This window comes from Amblyomma maculatum, chromosome 6 (genome assembly GCF_055883805.1).
Source record: "Amblyomma maculatum isolate TAMU_Amacu chromosome 6, ASM5588380v1, whole genome shotgun sequence".
Lineage (NCBI taxonomy): Eukaryota > Metazoa > Arthropoda > Arachnida > Ixodida > Ixodidae > Amblyomma > Amblyomma maculatum.
Genome location: NC_139349.1, coordinates 45,744,721 through 45,762,093, shown reverse-complemented (window position 1 = coordinate 45,762,093; position 17,373 = coordinate 45,744,721). Strand labels below are relative to the sequence as shown.

Genomic DNA, 17,373 nt, shown 5'->3' with positions numbered 1-17,373 from the left:
AGCCTTTTGTCCGGGATAGAACAGGTACAGTTGCTCAATTTCAAAGTTGCAAAAAATCACACTTTCTCTTCCTTCGCTGTTTACCATTCACTGAATATTTACAGGAAACGATGGAAAATAACGTATACATATGCTCGTAGGCACAAATGTTGCGAATGGGGGTCCAGGCCGGTGGCCTATCACTTTATCGCGCACGCATCATCAAGGAGTCGCTGGCCTTCAGCCGACGGCCGGCAAGTCCCATTAAATAAATAAAAAGGACAAAAGAAAAACAAAAGCCAAGTGGGATTTAAAATGAGCAGGACAAAGTTAAAAGAATATTGCGAAGTTCTGTGAGCGCGCAATTATCCGCACAGTGTTTTGCACGGCACATCTGCCCACTCCTACCTCGGATAAGGCCTCACGCTTTAAAATGTGGGCATCGCACACACGCACTAGCTGCAGCGACGCATGACAGCGGGAAGGTCATATTCCCCTGTCTCGCTCGAAAGAAGCAAAACCAAATTTCAATTATAAAGCCAACGGCAACCTCACAAAGGATAGCAAGTTGGGGCTGCGGATGTTGACGGTTTGCTCCGACAGTGATTTGCCTCTTGTCCAGCGTAAAAGCATCAGTGAGGCCACTGCTTGGCAAAGGGAGCACGGCGCTATTTCACAGGCAGACACTCCGCTACGGTGTTCCTCGGTATATCCAGCGACATGCAGCTGGTTGCCGTTCTGCTAATTTACGCAGGTCCCCTCATTGGAATTGGGGTGCGGAGCGTCAGTGGGTGAGCCAATATCTTTTCTGCAGAAAGAATGACACTTAGCTCACCGCTTTCCACGCGAATGCACTTTTTAAAAGAAAAGGTCAAGAATAAGCGAACAGTCAGCAAAAGGTTGGCTGCGTGCATATGGCGGGCCTATTGCTTGTTTCTCGAGCCTATATGAACGACTAACAGTTCTCTTCTCTAGTTCATTTTCAAAACCTTTGAAATATCATGACTGATTTACTTTTGAATAAAAAGCAGACATTTCATACCGGCGATATGTCTATGGCTAGCATGGCGCAAGTGTATTGCTTGCTTATGTCTAGAGGCCGGATTTTTAGGCACTAAATACGCACATTTTAGGCGCCAAAAATTGGCAGTTAAAGCTGCATTTTAGGCCCCGAATGAAGGAAAATAGGCGCCATCAGCATTGTATAATGAGCTCTGAATATGAGATCTGAAAAGCTTAGCGCAACATCTGCCACCTTAGAGGATGGTTAGGGTCCGTTATCAAAGGCGCGAACATTAAAAACATTTTTTTAATCGGTGTCGCAACTTTTACAATAGAATTTATAAGTTGAAGCAAATCGAAGTGGGTGGTCGGATCTTGCGTGCGAAATCTTTGGAAGTAGGGTTACCAACCCAATCGAAACACGTTTTAACCACCTTGAATCTAGAATAAACTGCAAATGCAACTGCTGAATACCTTTAATATACCTAATAGAGGGCAAGATGACCTATGTTTAGCGCCAAGTAAAAATGAACCCTTAAATGCCTTGAGAGGTGGTCATGAATTTAGAAGTTAAAATAAATATTTTCAATTTAAATAAATGCCTATATTGGCTCAATGCTTTCACTAGTACGGAAATTGATCCTGTTTATTGCGTTATAAACGATGCTCCGACTTTTTAAGTATGTTGTCATCAATGTAAACAGTGCTTTGTAGTTGGCGTCTTCAAATGGGTGGAGCCATACCACTTTCTTATGGTACCGGTTGTTAGGTGTTAGGAAGGCATTGGTACCAGAAATATATGGTGCCAGAAAACGCAGCCGCAGAGTGCTACTTGACAAGGAACAGGTCGACAAAACAGGCCTCCATACATCCGTTGAGGGTACATCATAGATAAACACCGCCCATCCAGAAATCTCTGTTAGAGGTATAAAAGTAGTAGTACACAAACGCCAACTCCAGATTAACGGGCTTAAATCATGTTTCTCTTCAAACGGGAAAGTTTTGAGCTTAAAAGAAACGCTCGACATCAACGAATCTTACAGACGCGTGCATTCATACTTCAAAACGTGAATCAGCTCTGCGCTCTTTGGCATCCTGGAATGTTCACTGGCAAGTATCCTTGAAAATCGCTTGAGTTCTACAAACCATTAGTTTTTGTCCGGAATAGATCGCAACTTGCCGCAGATCTTTTCGGCAACTTCTCCGTGATAAAGAAGAGCGCTCATTGCTGTGCAAAGTTTTGGAAAGCGATAGCTAGATACAAGGACTGGGCAACGCAAACGCGCTGCCCAGTGTGTGTGTTGTCCAATCACTGTGTCCGGTTTTCAATAGGTATAAGCTTTCCCCCGGCCTGGTGCTCGGAACTTTGAGACAGACAGAGACAGAGATATATTTTAATGGCAACAGGAGATGTCTGCCTGGTGGTAAGCCTAGCATGCTACTTCTGATGAGGGTTGAGGGATGAGGGTGACAGATTGTGGGAGGGGAAGGGGAAATAAATGAGAAAAAAAGAGAATCGGTGTCGCACACTTTCACACGCACATAAGCACACACAGATGAGTTTTAAAGGGTATTGATCAACTCTGTGTCCTTAAGAAAAGTTAACTTTCATACGCACATAATCACACACAGATGAGTTTTAAAGGGTATTAATCAACCCTGTGTCCCGGAACTTTGAGGTGAAATGCTTGGGAAAGGGGTCATAGGTCCCAAAAGGTGCGCCGATGGGACAGTGATCCGTTCCGCTATCCGTCAACAATAAGTGTGCCGCGCGCGGCATAATCCCAATATGTGGCCCTCTTTTGAACCATAATTTTTAGTGCATGGGCCCTTTTTCCAAGCATTTAACCCCTATAAGAGCCGATCATCAGGCCGGGGGAAATTTGTGACCATTGGGAACCGGTGGGTATCCGGCTGCCCCGAGGATCGAACTTGGTGCCTCCTGAATGCGAGTCGGGTGCTCACCACAAGGCCATCGCTTCATTTAAACTCGGTCGCTGCGGTCAGTTCAAACACGGGGACTGCGGATCAGTAGCCGAGCGTCTTAACCACTGAGCCAACGTTGTGTTTATTACGGAGACATTAATCAATCTGGCAAAAAATGAGGCAACCAGTCCGAATTTAGGAAATATGGCGCAGTAGTGACCGCGGAAGAGGGGCCTCCATACTGAAAACTGGAGTTGGACTGAAAACAGAAATGGATTTGAAAGAAACAGAATTCGAAAGCAAAACTGCCCAGCATTCCGGGCCTTGTTCTGCAAATTAGCGTTTTAGAGCGCAGCTCTCTGGCACCCGTTCCTGAGTTTCGCATCGTCGTCGTCGTCGGCTTCGACCGCGTCGGCCTCGTAACCAGCTCCGTCCCTCTTTCATCTCCTCAGTTCGAGCCGGCGCTTCGGCAACCGGAGCCTCGCAGGAAGAGGGTAGGGTGATGCACTCAGCGGCGAACGATGGGGGCAGGAGCGCGCAGCAACCGGAGAACACGAGGAAACGAAGGGGGGGGGGGGGTCGCCGGAAGCAGCGGTAGCTGCCACTGACTGATGCCACTGCCGCCACTAGCGAGTCAAGACAACGTGACTGCGTAGAACACCGTCGCCGCCATGCAGAAAGAGGAGGAGGGGTCTCCACTCTTCCTGCGTGGCGGCGAGGGTGCTCTCCGGTTGCCGAAACGCCGGCTCGCTGTCAGTGGATCACGGTGCGCGCATCCCGTTCTCACTCGCTTCACTCGCTAGCGGCGTCAGCGGCATCAGTTAGTCGCTGCTATCTGTTCGTCGCGCAACGTTCCTATGGGCCCACGCGCTGCTTCCCGCAACCTTCTGATAACTAAATTGCTCTTTTCGTTTCACCGACCACAAAGCCTCTTTCATGACAGCCAACTGTTAGTGGAGTGTTTCTTGATAAAAGACGTGTGAAAAATTAAAAAAAAAAGTTGCCTGTAATTGTACATACGTGTCTTGCTCGAAATCTTTGCCTCAATCTATCGAAAAGGTGAAACAGCTGATAAGCTGCGCTGAAATTTCGTATTAGGAAGTAGCGTAATTGTGGGAGGAGGAGGAGGAAAAACTTTATGTAGCCCTAAATTACGTGGCGGTTTTTGGGACGTCTTCAGAGATGTCTGCTTGTTGAATCCACAAGAGTCTTCTCCGTCGACTTCGTCCACTTTTGCACAATTAATGGTCGGTTGCCCTCAGTCCAGGGCTCCGCTGGCTACTGCAGTCTTCCATTGTCAAAACATAGATGTGGTCCCCAAAATTCGAAACCCGAGTGCGTAATCGTGGGAATGTTTTTTAGACATAGGCAGATATATGCACTAACTTCTATATTATACATTTATAGTGAATAGAAAACAAGTAATCAACCTGTTGTTAACACAAGATATGTGCTCATAAAAATCCCAGGCGCTTCTTAGGCCTGCCTAAGCCGTAGTGAAGGGCTTCGGAGTATTTTGACCAACTGGAGATCTTTAACATGCGCTGGCATCGCACAGCACACGGACGCCTCTTCGTTTCACCTCCATCGAAACGCAGCCGCCGAGGTCGGGTTCGAACCCGAGTACTTCGGCACAGTAGTCGGGCCTCTTACCACTGCACCACCCCGGCGGGGCAGACAGAACAGAAAACAGAGAAGAAAGAAAAGGAAGAGGGAGAGAAAGACGCGCGCCGCAACAACAGCCGTCGCCCGCCACCGAAGCAGTGGCGGGTGCAGCGACGGCCTACATCATAAAAACTTCGGTGGCTGGCTAGCCCCCACCCCAAGCGGCGTTGACCTACCGTCCCAGCCCCGTAGGGCCACTGATTGATTTATAGGAAGGGAAGGGCGCGGTAGGTGTCTCTCTTGTTTTCTATGGACACCTCAACCGCGCCGTAAGGGAAAGGAGGAAGGTGGCAGTGAAAGTGGAAAGAGAGAAATAGGAGCCGTAGTGGAGGGCTACGGAGTAATTTCGACCACCTGGGGATCTTTAACGTGCGCTGACATCGCACAGCACACGGACGCCTCTTCGTTTCGCCTCCATCGAAACGCAGCAGCCGAGGTCGGGCTCGAAGCCGGGTACTCCGGCACAGCAGTCGGGCATCTTACCACTGCACCACCCCGGCGGGGCCAGGAACTGCCACCCCTCACCACCTACCCTCCATGAAGAGAGGAAGAGTACGAAGGAAGACAGTGATGTTAACCAGTAAAGGTGTCCCGATTGGCTACCCTAAACCGGGACGCTAATTGAAACACCTTACACGTATCTAACTTGTCCCTCACAGAGGACGACAAACCTACGAGGGGGTACTCAAAAGAAACCGAACTAATTTTTTGGTGGCAGCACTTTCGTAGTACCGTGTTTTGCCGCTAGGAGCGCATAGTGTGAACATCCCAGAGTCAGTTAGCCGAGTGATGTCGCTAAATGTCAGATGTACTAGCTTCGGCAGAGTTTATAGGGACAACTGTTTTCTGTGAGCGTCGTTTTTGCAATGGCTGATTTTTGTGAACAGCATGTGGCGGTGAAATGTGCTTTCTGCTCGGAAAAAATGGAACAGGAACTCTTGAAATGTTAACAATGGCGTACAAGGATGATGCTACGGGGAAAACGCAGATGTTTGAGTGGTTCTCCCGTTTCAAAATGGCTGAAAGGTCAATAGATGACCAACTTCGTTCTCGTCGTCCTTCCATGGCCCCAACACATGAAAATGTTGAAAAAATTCGTGGAATCATTGATAGTGGACCAAAAATTGTATGACCCCTGTTCTTCACCCCCCCCCCCCATACTCACCGGATCTTGCCCGGTGTGACTTTTTTCGTCTCCCAGAATGAAAAAAATATAAGAAAGAAAACGTTTTGCTGATGTTGCAGAGGCAAAGAAAAAAAACGACTCAGGCGCTGTCAAGCATCACAAAAGATGAATTTAAACAATTTTTTGAAAAGTGAAATGAAAGTTTAAACAATTGTATTAGTGAAAGTGGAGAGTACTTTAAAGGAGATTGAAGGTTTGGGCTTCAAATGTGAATAAACAGGTTCAAAAGGAAATAAGGTCGGTATTTTTTGGGTACCCCCTCGTATTTATGTAAACAATATGTGTGGATATGAGCTAATTGCAATGACCCACTTAATTTCACGCAAAACGTCGAAGAACGTAGAATAACATTTCACTATAGCAGCAATAAACACAGTCCTATTCCCGCAAGATCGCCTTTAGGTTAAAATTCGCTTGTTGCTTTTTTGATAGACGAGGTGTACTGGTTCCTTATCTGTTTCAGGTCAAGTGAAATGTTATGCAAATGCGACGCCATCGCCGGCTTCGTTACAGTTTGTATCCGGTCTTTTGCGCGTTCTTTTCTTGTTTTACGTTGCACTCGAAGAAATTAGGTGGAGTTTTCTAAATTTGTTGTGTTGACAAGTGAGAAATTATTAGCCATTTTGTTAATTCTGGGCTAAATGATGAATGGTTGGAAAAGAGTAGAAAAACAAATGCTCGCCGCCAGTGGGAGCCGAACCAACAACCTGCTCTTGTCGCGCGTTAGCAAGTGACACGCGGTAATATAGAGAAATGTATTCCTTAATACATTCCTGGATTTCAGCTGGCAGTTTTGTACATATGTGTATCGCAAGAACATTAATTCCTTGTCCTTACCTGCTAAGTAAGCAATTGTTGGTGACATATTAGAGTTTAGGCAATAATCGCTTGACCTTGTAAACTCCGATAGTACGCACATCGAATTTTGTTAGCATTAGTTTCATTATAAAGAATTTAATTAATGCTTACCAACAGGCAAGCTGTATAGGATTGTCTCAGATTACAAAGAAGTTATTCTTGGTCATTCCCTTGCTTTCAGTTTTATTTGCTTTTCTAAATGTTTTTGCAAACACTTATGATTAATGCAATTTGCAGTAGGAGTGTACAAGCATCCATATTTGTTTTATTGGCACGAAGTAAAATACCTTGTACGGAGTTATGTGAGGGGAGGGAGGAGAAGCGTTACAAAGAAAGCTAAAAGCGTAAATCAGGCTAACAGTACAAAATAAAAAATTGCTAATAAATGGATACAGTATTGTTGTTATTGTTGATCACAACAATAGAGAGCGCATAACGAGATGCACAGCGAAGTGACTGTTATCCAGCTGCATTGTCAATGAGCACTTCTGTCCGTCCTCATGAGACATGATACATTATTTATAACGCAGGTTTCCAGGACGCCAGGAGCCTGTGACAAACGATGACACCAGCAGCAGCGACGTAGGTGAGCCAGGAGCAACTGATTTCAATGTCGATTAACAACACTCAACCACGGCAAGAATAGCTGCTATTGAATAAAATATTCTAAGGGTCGGTGAAATCCGTGTGGAAACACTTGCGGCCTATGTGTGCCTTACGTCAATCACTTCGGCAGAACGTAAGCTACCCTCGTGGCTTCGCGATATAACACGTGCTCGCTATTGCAAGGAAGTATTTTTGTACATTACTGAGCGAAACTATTCGCTACCCTGAAGGCTCGTGGTTTAACCGTAAGGACATTGCTTGCCGACCGTCTCCAAGCGTGTTGTTCATGCACAATCCAAGCCGCACAAGTTTAATTTGAGGTATCTGCAGTAATGATAAAACTATTACCGCATATATGTAGACTACTTATTTTATTGAGGTAATGAGGTTACGGTCATCTGCGTTCCTCCCACGAACGCTTATCAACGTGCTGAGTCCTTTGATAATTTGAAAGTACCGCCACGCTTCGAACGTCGTCACCGCCACGCTGCAATGAACGCTAATGATCGTTGAGTTCTATGCGCCATCTATCGTGATTAAGTGGAGGTTGTCTGCCTTCCTAGGATGAATTTTTCAGTCGGATAATACAACCACCATATGAGAGCAATCACTATGAATTGCTAGGAAGGCAAATTTCAGGAGAAAAAGATATCTAGTCGGTTTAATGCGTTGTTCATGTGTTTCTCTCTTCCAATGAAATCCTATGGCGCTATTATGGTACGCATTACTACACCGCAAAAATACAAAGAATATGTAAGATTTTTGTTTTCCTGTGTGCAACGGGACATATCTGTGCGGAAACTTCGAACACGAAAGCACTCATATGACTTCTATACGAGATATCGAACAGAGGACGTTCACTGGCATAATACCTAGGCAACAACGCACAACAGAAATACCCGCGCAATAAAAATAAAAGTTTACCGGACAATAGCCAAGAGGCCGTTCGCCCTGTTTGTTTGTTTGAAGCAAATAGAAAAATCAATCAAATAACTACAACCAAAGGGAAGGTACCTAATTGCTCAAGTCTGAAAGTCTGTTTATGAAAGGCTGTGCCCACGGTGAAACTGTTTTGTTTTATTACTAAGTGTCATTTACGAAGGCGCCTTGTTTTGAGTTGAGACGAGACATTTATACCAGCTTGTCCCTTTTGTTTTGTTGTGTGTACAGTAGTTATCCAGTGAATGGAGCCACATGTTACAACGTTACTGCATTTCACACAGCGTTCAAAATCATCGTTTCTGCGCCCGAAATTCTAGATGCCATTGTAGCTATCATCTCATGTGCGCAAAGGCTCAAAGACGAAACGTAGAAAACAATGTCACCAAATGTGCGCCTCACTCCGGCAAGTGATCACCGGGGTAATAGATACAAACAAGTTAGACAAATGTGTGCATCCAAATCTTGCGTGCTTCGAGCAGTTACGTTTATGATGTTTGCGACATGGTGCCAAGAGACATGGCTCATCTTTAAATTTGGACTGGGGAAATCCAGAAATTTACTCGAAAGCAGTATGCACTCGTATGTCTTTGAAATGTTTCAGTGATATTATACGAATGATCGCAGTCTGAAGGCAAAACTTTTTTGCTAGCTAAAGAAAGGATGAACAGAATAGAAGGTGTAACTCGGGAGCCACACCTCTTCAGCGGAAAGAAACGCGTAGGAATTGTATCTGGCTTGCATGTTTGCATGACTGTACACAACAATGCTTGTTGGAGAAGAGAGGAAACGTTTCTTGGCGGGCGCTGTGAATTTGCTGTCGATTTTTGCAGGGGAGGCCCTATTCTTGACGCCACTCATCGAAGCGGGTGACCTGGAAAATGCAAAGTCTCTTAGCAAAGTCGGCCCAATTGGGGCCGATGTTGAAGTCCCCGGATACGCGGGCTACATAACAGTTAACCCCACGCTAAATAGTAACCTGTTTTTCTGGTTCGTCCCCTCTCTGGTGAGTTAAGTTGCACGTCTAATTTAGTCATGTTTCAGGTGACAATAGCTTTAGCATGGCAGACTGTAGCATTTTTGGGACGCTGGTCTGTACAAAAAATACATATATTGGCGGTAGTTGTGCTAGCCAATAGCTTGAAATGCGTAACGGTACGATGGGGCGCACATGCTCCAATATACATTAGTATTAGGTGAGAGATATGAAGATGCGCTACAGTAAATTTTTTAATGAGGACACGCATCTCGTAAACTTTTGGTATTAAACGTACTTTCACGATGAAAAGAAATGTGAACGGCGTATCACGTGACTTTTCCCCAGAGTCCAGTCACCCAGAGTAGCAGCCTAGCCTTGGCTCGCAAGTCTGAGGATAAAAGTACGATTCCTACATTCTTTGGCTGTCACTAGGTGAATAGTCGCGCCGCTGTGAGGCTGAAATCTTGTTCTGGCTACACGAAGGATTTTATTTCTTGCTGGGGCTATATAATCGCATGAGAGTTCCAAGTTTTCAGTTCTTACAAGCGTAAGATAAGCACTTCTATAGTCCCTTAGGAACCGCGCCGTAAATCCCTTGTATTAAGGAACAAAACCGTTAATACCATTGCATGGTCTTTGCAGGTTTATCTTCTGTGCTGCCTGGGACAATGCTCATGATCTTAGCTTTAGCTGATACTGTGTTGGCATTTATCACATGAAAACGCTCTTTGCATGAGGTTTTGGCTGAGAAGGCTAAAACGCGCAGCCTTCAGCTGCGATGAATAAGTTGATACGAGGCACAGTCGAGCCCATTTATAGTGGCTGCAGACACAACGCACGCTCGCTTATTACGGACAAGGGAGGTACTACCTTCAAAACAAGGCGGTGTCGATTGCGATATAACGAATGACTAGGGCTGCGCCACTGGGCTATAGCGAACGAGGAAGTGCACCGACTTCCATGGTCGAAAACTTCGCTCTTCCAGACAGGATGGACCGCTCAGATTTTTCTCAGCCCCCATGCAACCACCCGTTATAGAACGCAGTGACCAAGGACAGCCCTAAAAAGACTGCTTTGAAGTTGCGGGTAACTAACTGTCAGCCAGGTACGCGCCGGCGGCTTGTAAAGTCAGTGATTGCGTGCATGTGCACTGGCTGGGCAAGGAAAGAGAAGCGAGGCGGGCGCAAGAGAGACACAGCATGAAAAATGATGTAATTGCTTACTGTAGGGGATGATCCAATGTGATCTTAAAGGAAGTTCGATTGCTTTACTGGCCCCGTTAGCCACGTGGTATGTTTCGCCAGCCCAATTGGTTCTCCAGCTTTTGTTGGGGCTATAGCGTGTGTAGAAAATGCTCGGACCGTAGACAGTGCAGCAGGTGCTTTCTGTTCGGACGCATGTGGCTGCGCAGGCTTTGTCGCTGCATGAGCCCAGGAACGACAGATGACGCTGTCAAAACCCGAATGATAAGGCGCATGTGGATTTGTGGCAACACGTCGTGGATGCACAGCTGGCTGGTTTTTTTAAGCACAAGTTGGTTTGATGACGCGGACATTGCAGAGACGAGCTGTGACGAAACCTATGCACGCTAAGCAGTACTCAGCGGCCGTTTAGAAGCTAACTATACGTAGATCGACGTCGGAATGATTTAACCAAGGTTAGTTATGCACCATCTCTAAATGTCTTCCGGCCAGAAGAACATGACGTGCTGGATAGCATCTGAAGCGCCGCTATAAGGGTCTGTATGCTTCAGAAATGTACGCATGCAGGCTCCAATTTTAAGACAAAAGCCTTTAATGGCAAAGCGTGTCCCGCTTTTGCAGCGTTCTGATTGGCCGAGGCGGGATGCGTTCCTGACATCTGCAACGCCACACTTGAACGCGCGCCAAGGAACGCCACGCGGCAGGAGCGATGATGTACAGGCCAAACTCACACTTGCCGGAGGAAGTGTGATAGATACTGCGCCTTTCCGTTCCTGTAAACCAATTATAATTATATGTAGCACTGCAACGAATGTCGACAAGAGGCTAACGATGGGATGCAAATTATAGGATAGGAAGGGTACGCTTTATCCATTCCCCTCTTAAGAGACATCTAAGAGACCCTCTAATTTTTTAGAAATAAGCGACAGTTTTGTAAAATTTTATACTTTTGGTCTTAATAAAAAAAGCCCACTACTACGAACTCATGTGCAACGAACGCCAACCCCCGGTGTGTAGTGTGTAGTGAGCCCCCGTTGTGTGGTGAGCCAACACCACCTAGTCTAGGTGGTGTTGGGTGAGCTCACTATTTCTGAAATTGCGTGCCTTTTCTCTCGTTGCAGTATGATAAGAGACTCTTTTGGAGCTTTAAGAGAACACATATGTATAAACGGTTATGTAAACATATTAATTGGCATCGAAGATCTTGAGGCAGTATTTAAATGTTGTTATTACGTCAGCATTATACTTATCAAATATATGCCAATAGAAGTGAAATGAAATATGTGCAGCAATAGATTGCATTTATACCGTTTAACAACGTTTCTGGTTTATTTATATCAAACACGCTGGTTCCCTTTCTTAGAAATATTCATGCTGCACAGGTGAATATGATCAGTTACTTAATATTTAGTGCACTCTATATTGAACGGCTCACGCATATTGTGGTGATATAAAATTTGCTGCCTAAATGAAGAAAATGCCGATGCAGATGCATGAGCTGTTGAAAAAAGCGATTGTTTAAGGGTTTTTGAGCGTGGCGCTTAGTCAAAGTTTTCTCGTTTAAATGCTATGCTGAGCTCTATCACTGCGTCAGGCCCCTTCGACAGTTACGCATACAGCACAGCAAATGTAAGCTGAAAGGTTATATTCCAGGCACTGTAGAACAAAAACCTCAAGAATCAGGCGGGAGTTTTTAACATTCAGAAAACTGGTGAATACCTGGTGGCTTTGGGCATCGAATACCTCCTCTCCTACATGTGATGAAGATGCTCAGATCACTAGGCAATCGTTGTGGACGTTACGACGGGTAAGGACGGTTCTTGTGACCCCCAAAGCTCCGTGTAGTATATTTGAATTGTACAATTAACTGCGTTCTCCGCATACGTCGCCACTCAGCCACAGGAAGCGCGCAACAATAGTTATAAAGCTGTGCAGTAACAGTCGTATATAATAAAAGTTATAAGGATCTGTTGCCCTTCGTGCAAAAAAGCATTTGGCCAGTAGCTATATAAGCTGAACGTCCATGTTACTCTTATTCTGGTTCAGTTAAAAGAGAAAGTTTTTTAAAACTTCCATTTATATTCGAAATTTATATGGAACGATATCAAGAGGTGGGCCCTACCGACACAACTAGGGCCTGAACAAATACTTGTGCATGTCTTCATCTGCACTACACTGTACACGCTTCTAGTTTTATAGTGTTTACCCGTGAATTTTCCCGTGTAATCTGACCTTTCTGTCTTCGCAAGCACGTGCTTCGATGACGCTTTACACGAGCTTTAAGTGACACCATACTTCATGCTTTATTCTGTGGCATTGCACACACTACAAAAAATACGCAGACATGCACCCTCTCTAGCACGCGTGAATGCAAAAGGGAGGCTTTGTTAGCACCACGGCACAAATAGAACTCAACGGGTCTGGGAGGCTGTGCTGTGGCTTATTTAGAGAGTTCAGTTTCCTTATATCCTGACCGTTCTTTTTCAAATCGCCATCCTCACCGCTCTCATTTGTATGACTGGAGCAGTCATACCGATGAGTGATGCGCGATACACTAGGTCGATGTGATTAGCACTGGTTGCTCTTTATTAAATTTTTCCGTTGGTCACATTCTTCACTAGCTTCAATGCTTGTGCTGCAAGATAACGTCAAGACCACGAAAGCATGTTCCAGGTTTTTTAAGGAAAACAGCTAACGACGGTAATAAAAGTGGCTCCCTCTAAGACGAAAAGCTGTACACAAAAAGTTGTGCAAATATTTCTTAAGCATAGGCGCAAAATTGCGCTTGATGCTTGTTCCGTAGTTAAAACTGTATTGCGCCTTTCAGGAGGGAAAACAGCCACTGGAGGCAGGGTTCTGAGGATTCAGACAGCTCAGTAGCGGTAGTTGTTTCTGACATGTACTACATGCCCATATGTACATACACTTTGTTATCCATATGCGCAGAGTGATCCCGAAAATGCACCGGTGATTCTGTGGATGCAAGGCGGCCCCGGCACGTCCTCACTACTGGGCTTGTTCAAGGAGCATGGTCCATACGACCTCTCAGAAGATGGCACTCAAGCCAAGTTCCGCGAGCTCACTTGGACAAAGCGTTATTCCATGCTGTACGTGGACCAGCCTGTGGGCACGGGTTATAGTTTTACGGATAGCGATGCCGGCTACGCTCGAAATCAGACCGACGTTGGGCGAGACCTGCTCGAGTTCGTGCAGCAGTTTTTCACCCTCTTTGGCGAGCTGGCCCAGAACGAGTTCTACATCAGCGGCGAGTCTTACGCCGGTGAGTGCAGCTAAAGCGTGAGATGTTTTGCACTTAAGTGTTCACACAACGTTTTGGCATGCATAATTTGTCACTTTGTATGTTCTTCTACTGTTCTGGTAACGATCGTGAACACCTTAGTCTTCATTTTCATTTCGACATCAAGTGCCCTTTAAAGAAAAACAGAGGGCAGAAAACATTTAGAGCTGCCGCTTGCGATTTTCCTCGAAAGCTGAGTGACTATGGGATGTAGAACCTCATGCGCGAAACCACTAAGCCGAACTACGATTTTCTGTTTTGTGCTGCACACCACTGCTCATCTGTGCAAAAAGATGCCTTATAACCACTGCAAGTATTGCAACCTCCCCTCTGCGCACAAGTTTTGAAATATGTGGCCTTGAAATGCTACTTTTTAAAAAAAATATTTACCCTTGCTCTTTCAACCCTCTTTCCCCCTGTGCAGGCAAGTACGTCCCGACTTTGGGTGCCGCGTTGCACGAGAATGCGGACACGATGCGAGTGAAGGTCAACTTCCGTGGCATCGCTTTCGGCAATGGTATAACTGATCCGATCAATATGATGGGTTTCGGCGACTTCATTTACGGGATAGGCTTAATTGACCGCAATGTCGCTGATGACATGATGCGCATCGGCCACGTGGTAATCGACTACATCCGCGCTGGAAGAACGCTCGAGGCAGGCGTCATCGCGGACAAGCTCTTCTTCGGCGTCCTGGACAAAGACACACTCTTCAAAAACGCCACTGGCTTCGACTATTACTACAACTACTTGATCACCGAGGATCCCCCTGGCATGTACGCGTACAAGCAATTCGTCCAGAGGCCAGAGATCCGCCGTGCGCTGCATGTAGGGCAACAGGGTTTCAGCACGTCGCGTACCAAAGTGGCTACGTACTTTGCCGCCGACTTAATGCGCTCGGCAGTGCCGCAGTTTACCGTAGTCCTGGAGAACGGCTACAAAGTGCTCGTCTATAGCGGCCCTCTGGACATTTGCGTGCCAACCACGCATACGGAGCGATTCCTGTCACAGGTTGCATGGTCTCACGCTGACCGCTGGGACCTCGAGAGCAGGAACATCTGGCGAAGCTCTGACGGAAAAGAACTTTACGGCTACAAAAAGACCGTGGCGAATCTCAACTTTGTGGTGGTTCGCAATGGTGGTCACGTGCTTCCGTTCGACCAGCCCAAGCCGATGTTCGAGCTCATCACGTCCTTCATCGATGAAACGGCACCTTTTGACACCTAGGCTGCTCACCTCCTGCACTGAAGCCTTCTCGAGCATAGTGCTTTCGTTTTAGGCTATTTTAGTATAAAGTGTTTAGCAGTATTAATGCCCTCTTTTGGTGGGGGTCTCGCAGAAGTGCGAAACGCGAATCTTGTGAGAAGCCTGCGCTGAGCACGGAAAAATAAAATAAAAAAAGACCTTTCGGAGAGGAGCAAATTCGAGCCTAGGTATTTCTCGTGGGAGGCTAGTATGAAACCTCGCAGCTACCGCCACTTTTTTTTTCTTTATTGTCTGTTTAGATGAAAGCACAAAAGTGCAGATTAATAGGTAGAATGCGTTAGTGGCACACAAGAATACATGGTTATATAAAAATATTCTCACGCCTGCCAAGTGATTAAGAATGCTCACCGACCCACTGGCTTCGCTGTGAGCTCGATAAACTTCTCTAATAAACGAAACACTGTCAATGAAGTTATAACACGCCGATTGAACACTGTCATTAGGATGATGAGCAGCCATCCTCATCTTTCACAAACTGTGAAGGCCTATATAGGAGAGTCAAAATAACATGCGGCATACCCTCATCAAGTACAATCGAGAGGTGTAGAATTCTATACCGGGGAAACTGTATGCACTGTAGAATATTCCACTAAAAGATGGCGTCCCAATAATCAGTGAAGGCTTGTTAAGCTGCCACAGGAGACAATCACCCCACGTGTTATGCTGCAACACACTCTCGCGCTATGCATTGCACGTCAACGCCTCCGTCAACCTCCATCTATGCGCAAAAGCTTTCCCACGCCCTACTCGGTTTAACTACGTTTAAACCCGACAACTTTTTACGTGCAGTGAACTTGCGTGCCGCTTCAAGCACGCCAGACGTGGGCACCCTACCGAAACCAAGCTGCTTTAATCTACAAAATGCGCGCTCATATAACGCAATAAATTCTGAAACTTTCCTTTAGTGGTTTTTACAACGTGCTCATACCTTCATAGCTCACACGAGGCTTCGGTCGACCTACATTAACAAACGCGCAACATACTGGTCAACACTGGCTACATTTTTAAAAGTAACACGTCCGTTCGCACGCACGGATCTTGTATTTATTAAGCAATATTTCTATAATGTACTTCCAGCCGACAAAAATTACCAGTTTTTATCATGTGACCGGGAGACTGGTTTCAACGGCTCATGAATGCTGTGCAAGTTGGTTTCGAACAAAATATTTTCTGAAAATTTGAACGCCTATGTTCAGGGAGTTCGAACAGTTCTTCTTCGAAAACATGTTATTTCAGGGAAACTCTAATGACACCTGTAGATCGTAGTGGGTCAACATAGAGAGTTTATCCACTTTTTCGTTTTCAACACGTGTCATGTTCTGCGAAGTCTTTATTAATCGATGTAAATGACAACAAACTGGTGACTAAAGCTCCACTTAGAGGAACCGGACGTTTTATGAAAACATTGCGGCATTTTTCTTCCATCTTATCCTCCACAAACCTGGCCCCGTCCGAGAAACCAATAGCCATTCTGAAAGTGCACGACTTCACATCCTTTATATCGGCAGTAACGAAGTTTAACGTCATCCTAGGAAAATTAAAGAGAAGCTAACATTTCTTCGTTTACTCATTCTTGAGGTATCTCAAAACATATTTTATTACAAAAACTGAATGCAAGAGAGGTCGCATTGCAGTTGTGAACATGAGGCTAACTATTATATTTGAAGGAAGGCATTTGGTTGCGAAGACGACAGGTGCATTTCAATGGTTTTCTAATGGTGACTTTTAAAAAAGATTTGAAACGCAGATTAGTAAATTGTTTGACAAATGGCTTCCGGGAACTGTACTGAATGAGCATCGCCAACATTGCACGGATCTTCAAGAAGAAGCAAATTCAGTACAGATAAATATGTTTCGTTCTTGCGACCCAACAGTATCTTTTCGGGCAAATTTTATCTTTAAAAATTGGGATGCAATGGCCCGTGAAAACAGAACGAAGCTGGAAAACTGGAAGACCTCGTATCCTTGAACGCGGCCTTTCCGCTGGTTTCTTCACGTACCATGCACCAACTGACCCAACAAGCCATGCTTCTTAAATTTTAGGATGCAATGGTCGGCGGTGTAATATACGATATCGAGCTTTCAGCCTCGACGTTTTAAAAAGCTTCAAAAGAGAAATACCTACATTTCGTCATCTCCTTTATAACATACGTTTGCTTCGTAATGCGGACACTAAACCATGTTGTAAGCCAGGTTTTGAGATATTTATTTTGAGACACGATTACCGCTTCAAAACTAAAGCTTCTCTTTTCCTTAGTTTTCGCCCAGGTATACACTGAATAATTGCTTACCAAAAGTGAAATGCAAACATTACACCATGTGCGCTGTACATGGTCTTGGCAAAAGGTTTGTCTCTCTCGACAATATCATTTAGCCTCAAATCACTTCCGGCGTGAAGAATTTGGAATCGAAGGTTCTTTGAAAGCAACATGAGGGAACATTGAAAGCTGGTGCATAACATTCCCCG

The 17,373-nt window shown here is 45.4% G+C and overlaps 1 protein-coding gene across 1 annotated transcript; it reads left to right on the top strand.

Moving 5' to 3' along the window:
* The first annotated feature begins 572 nt into the window (after positions 1-572).
* Positions 573-15,838, top strand: LOC146185637 (venom serine carboxypeptidase-like). Its single transcript, XM_084605565.1, has 5 exons — positions 573-770; positions 7,147-7,202; positions 8,995-9,167; positions 13,289-13,622; positions 14,065-15,838. Exons 1-5 carry the CDS (start codon positions 700-702, stop codon positions 14,865-14,867), a joined length of 1,437 nt encoding a protein of 478 aa, XP_084461691.1. The 5' UTR covers positions 573-699; the 3' UTR covers positions 14,868-15,838.
* The last annotated feature ends 1,535 nt before the right edge of the window (positions 15,839-17,373 follow it).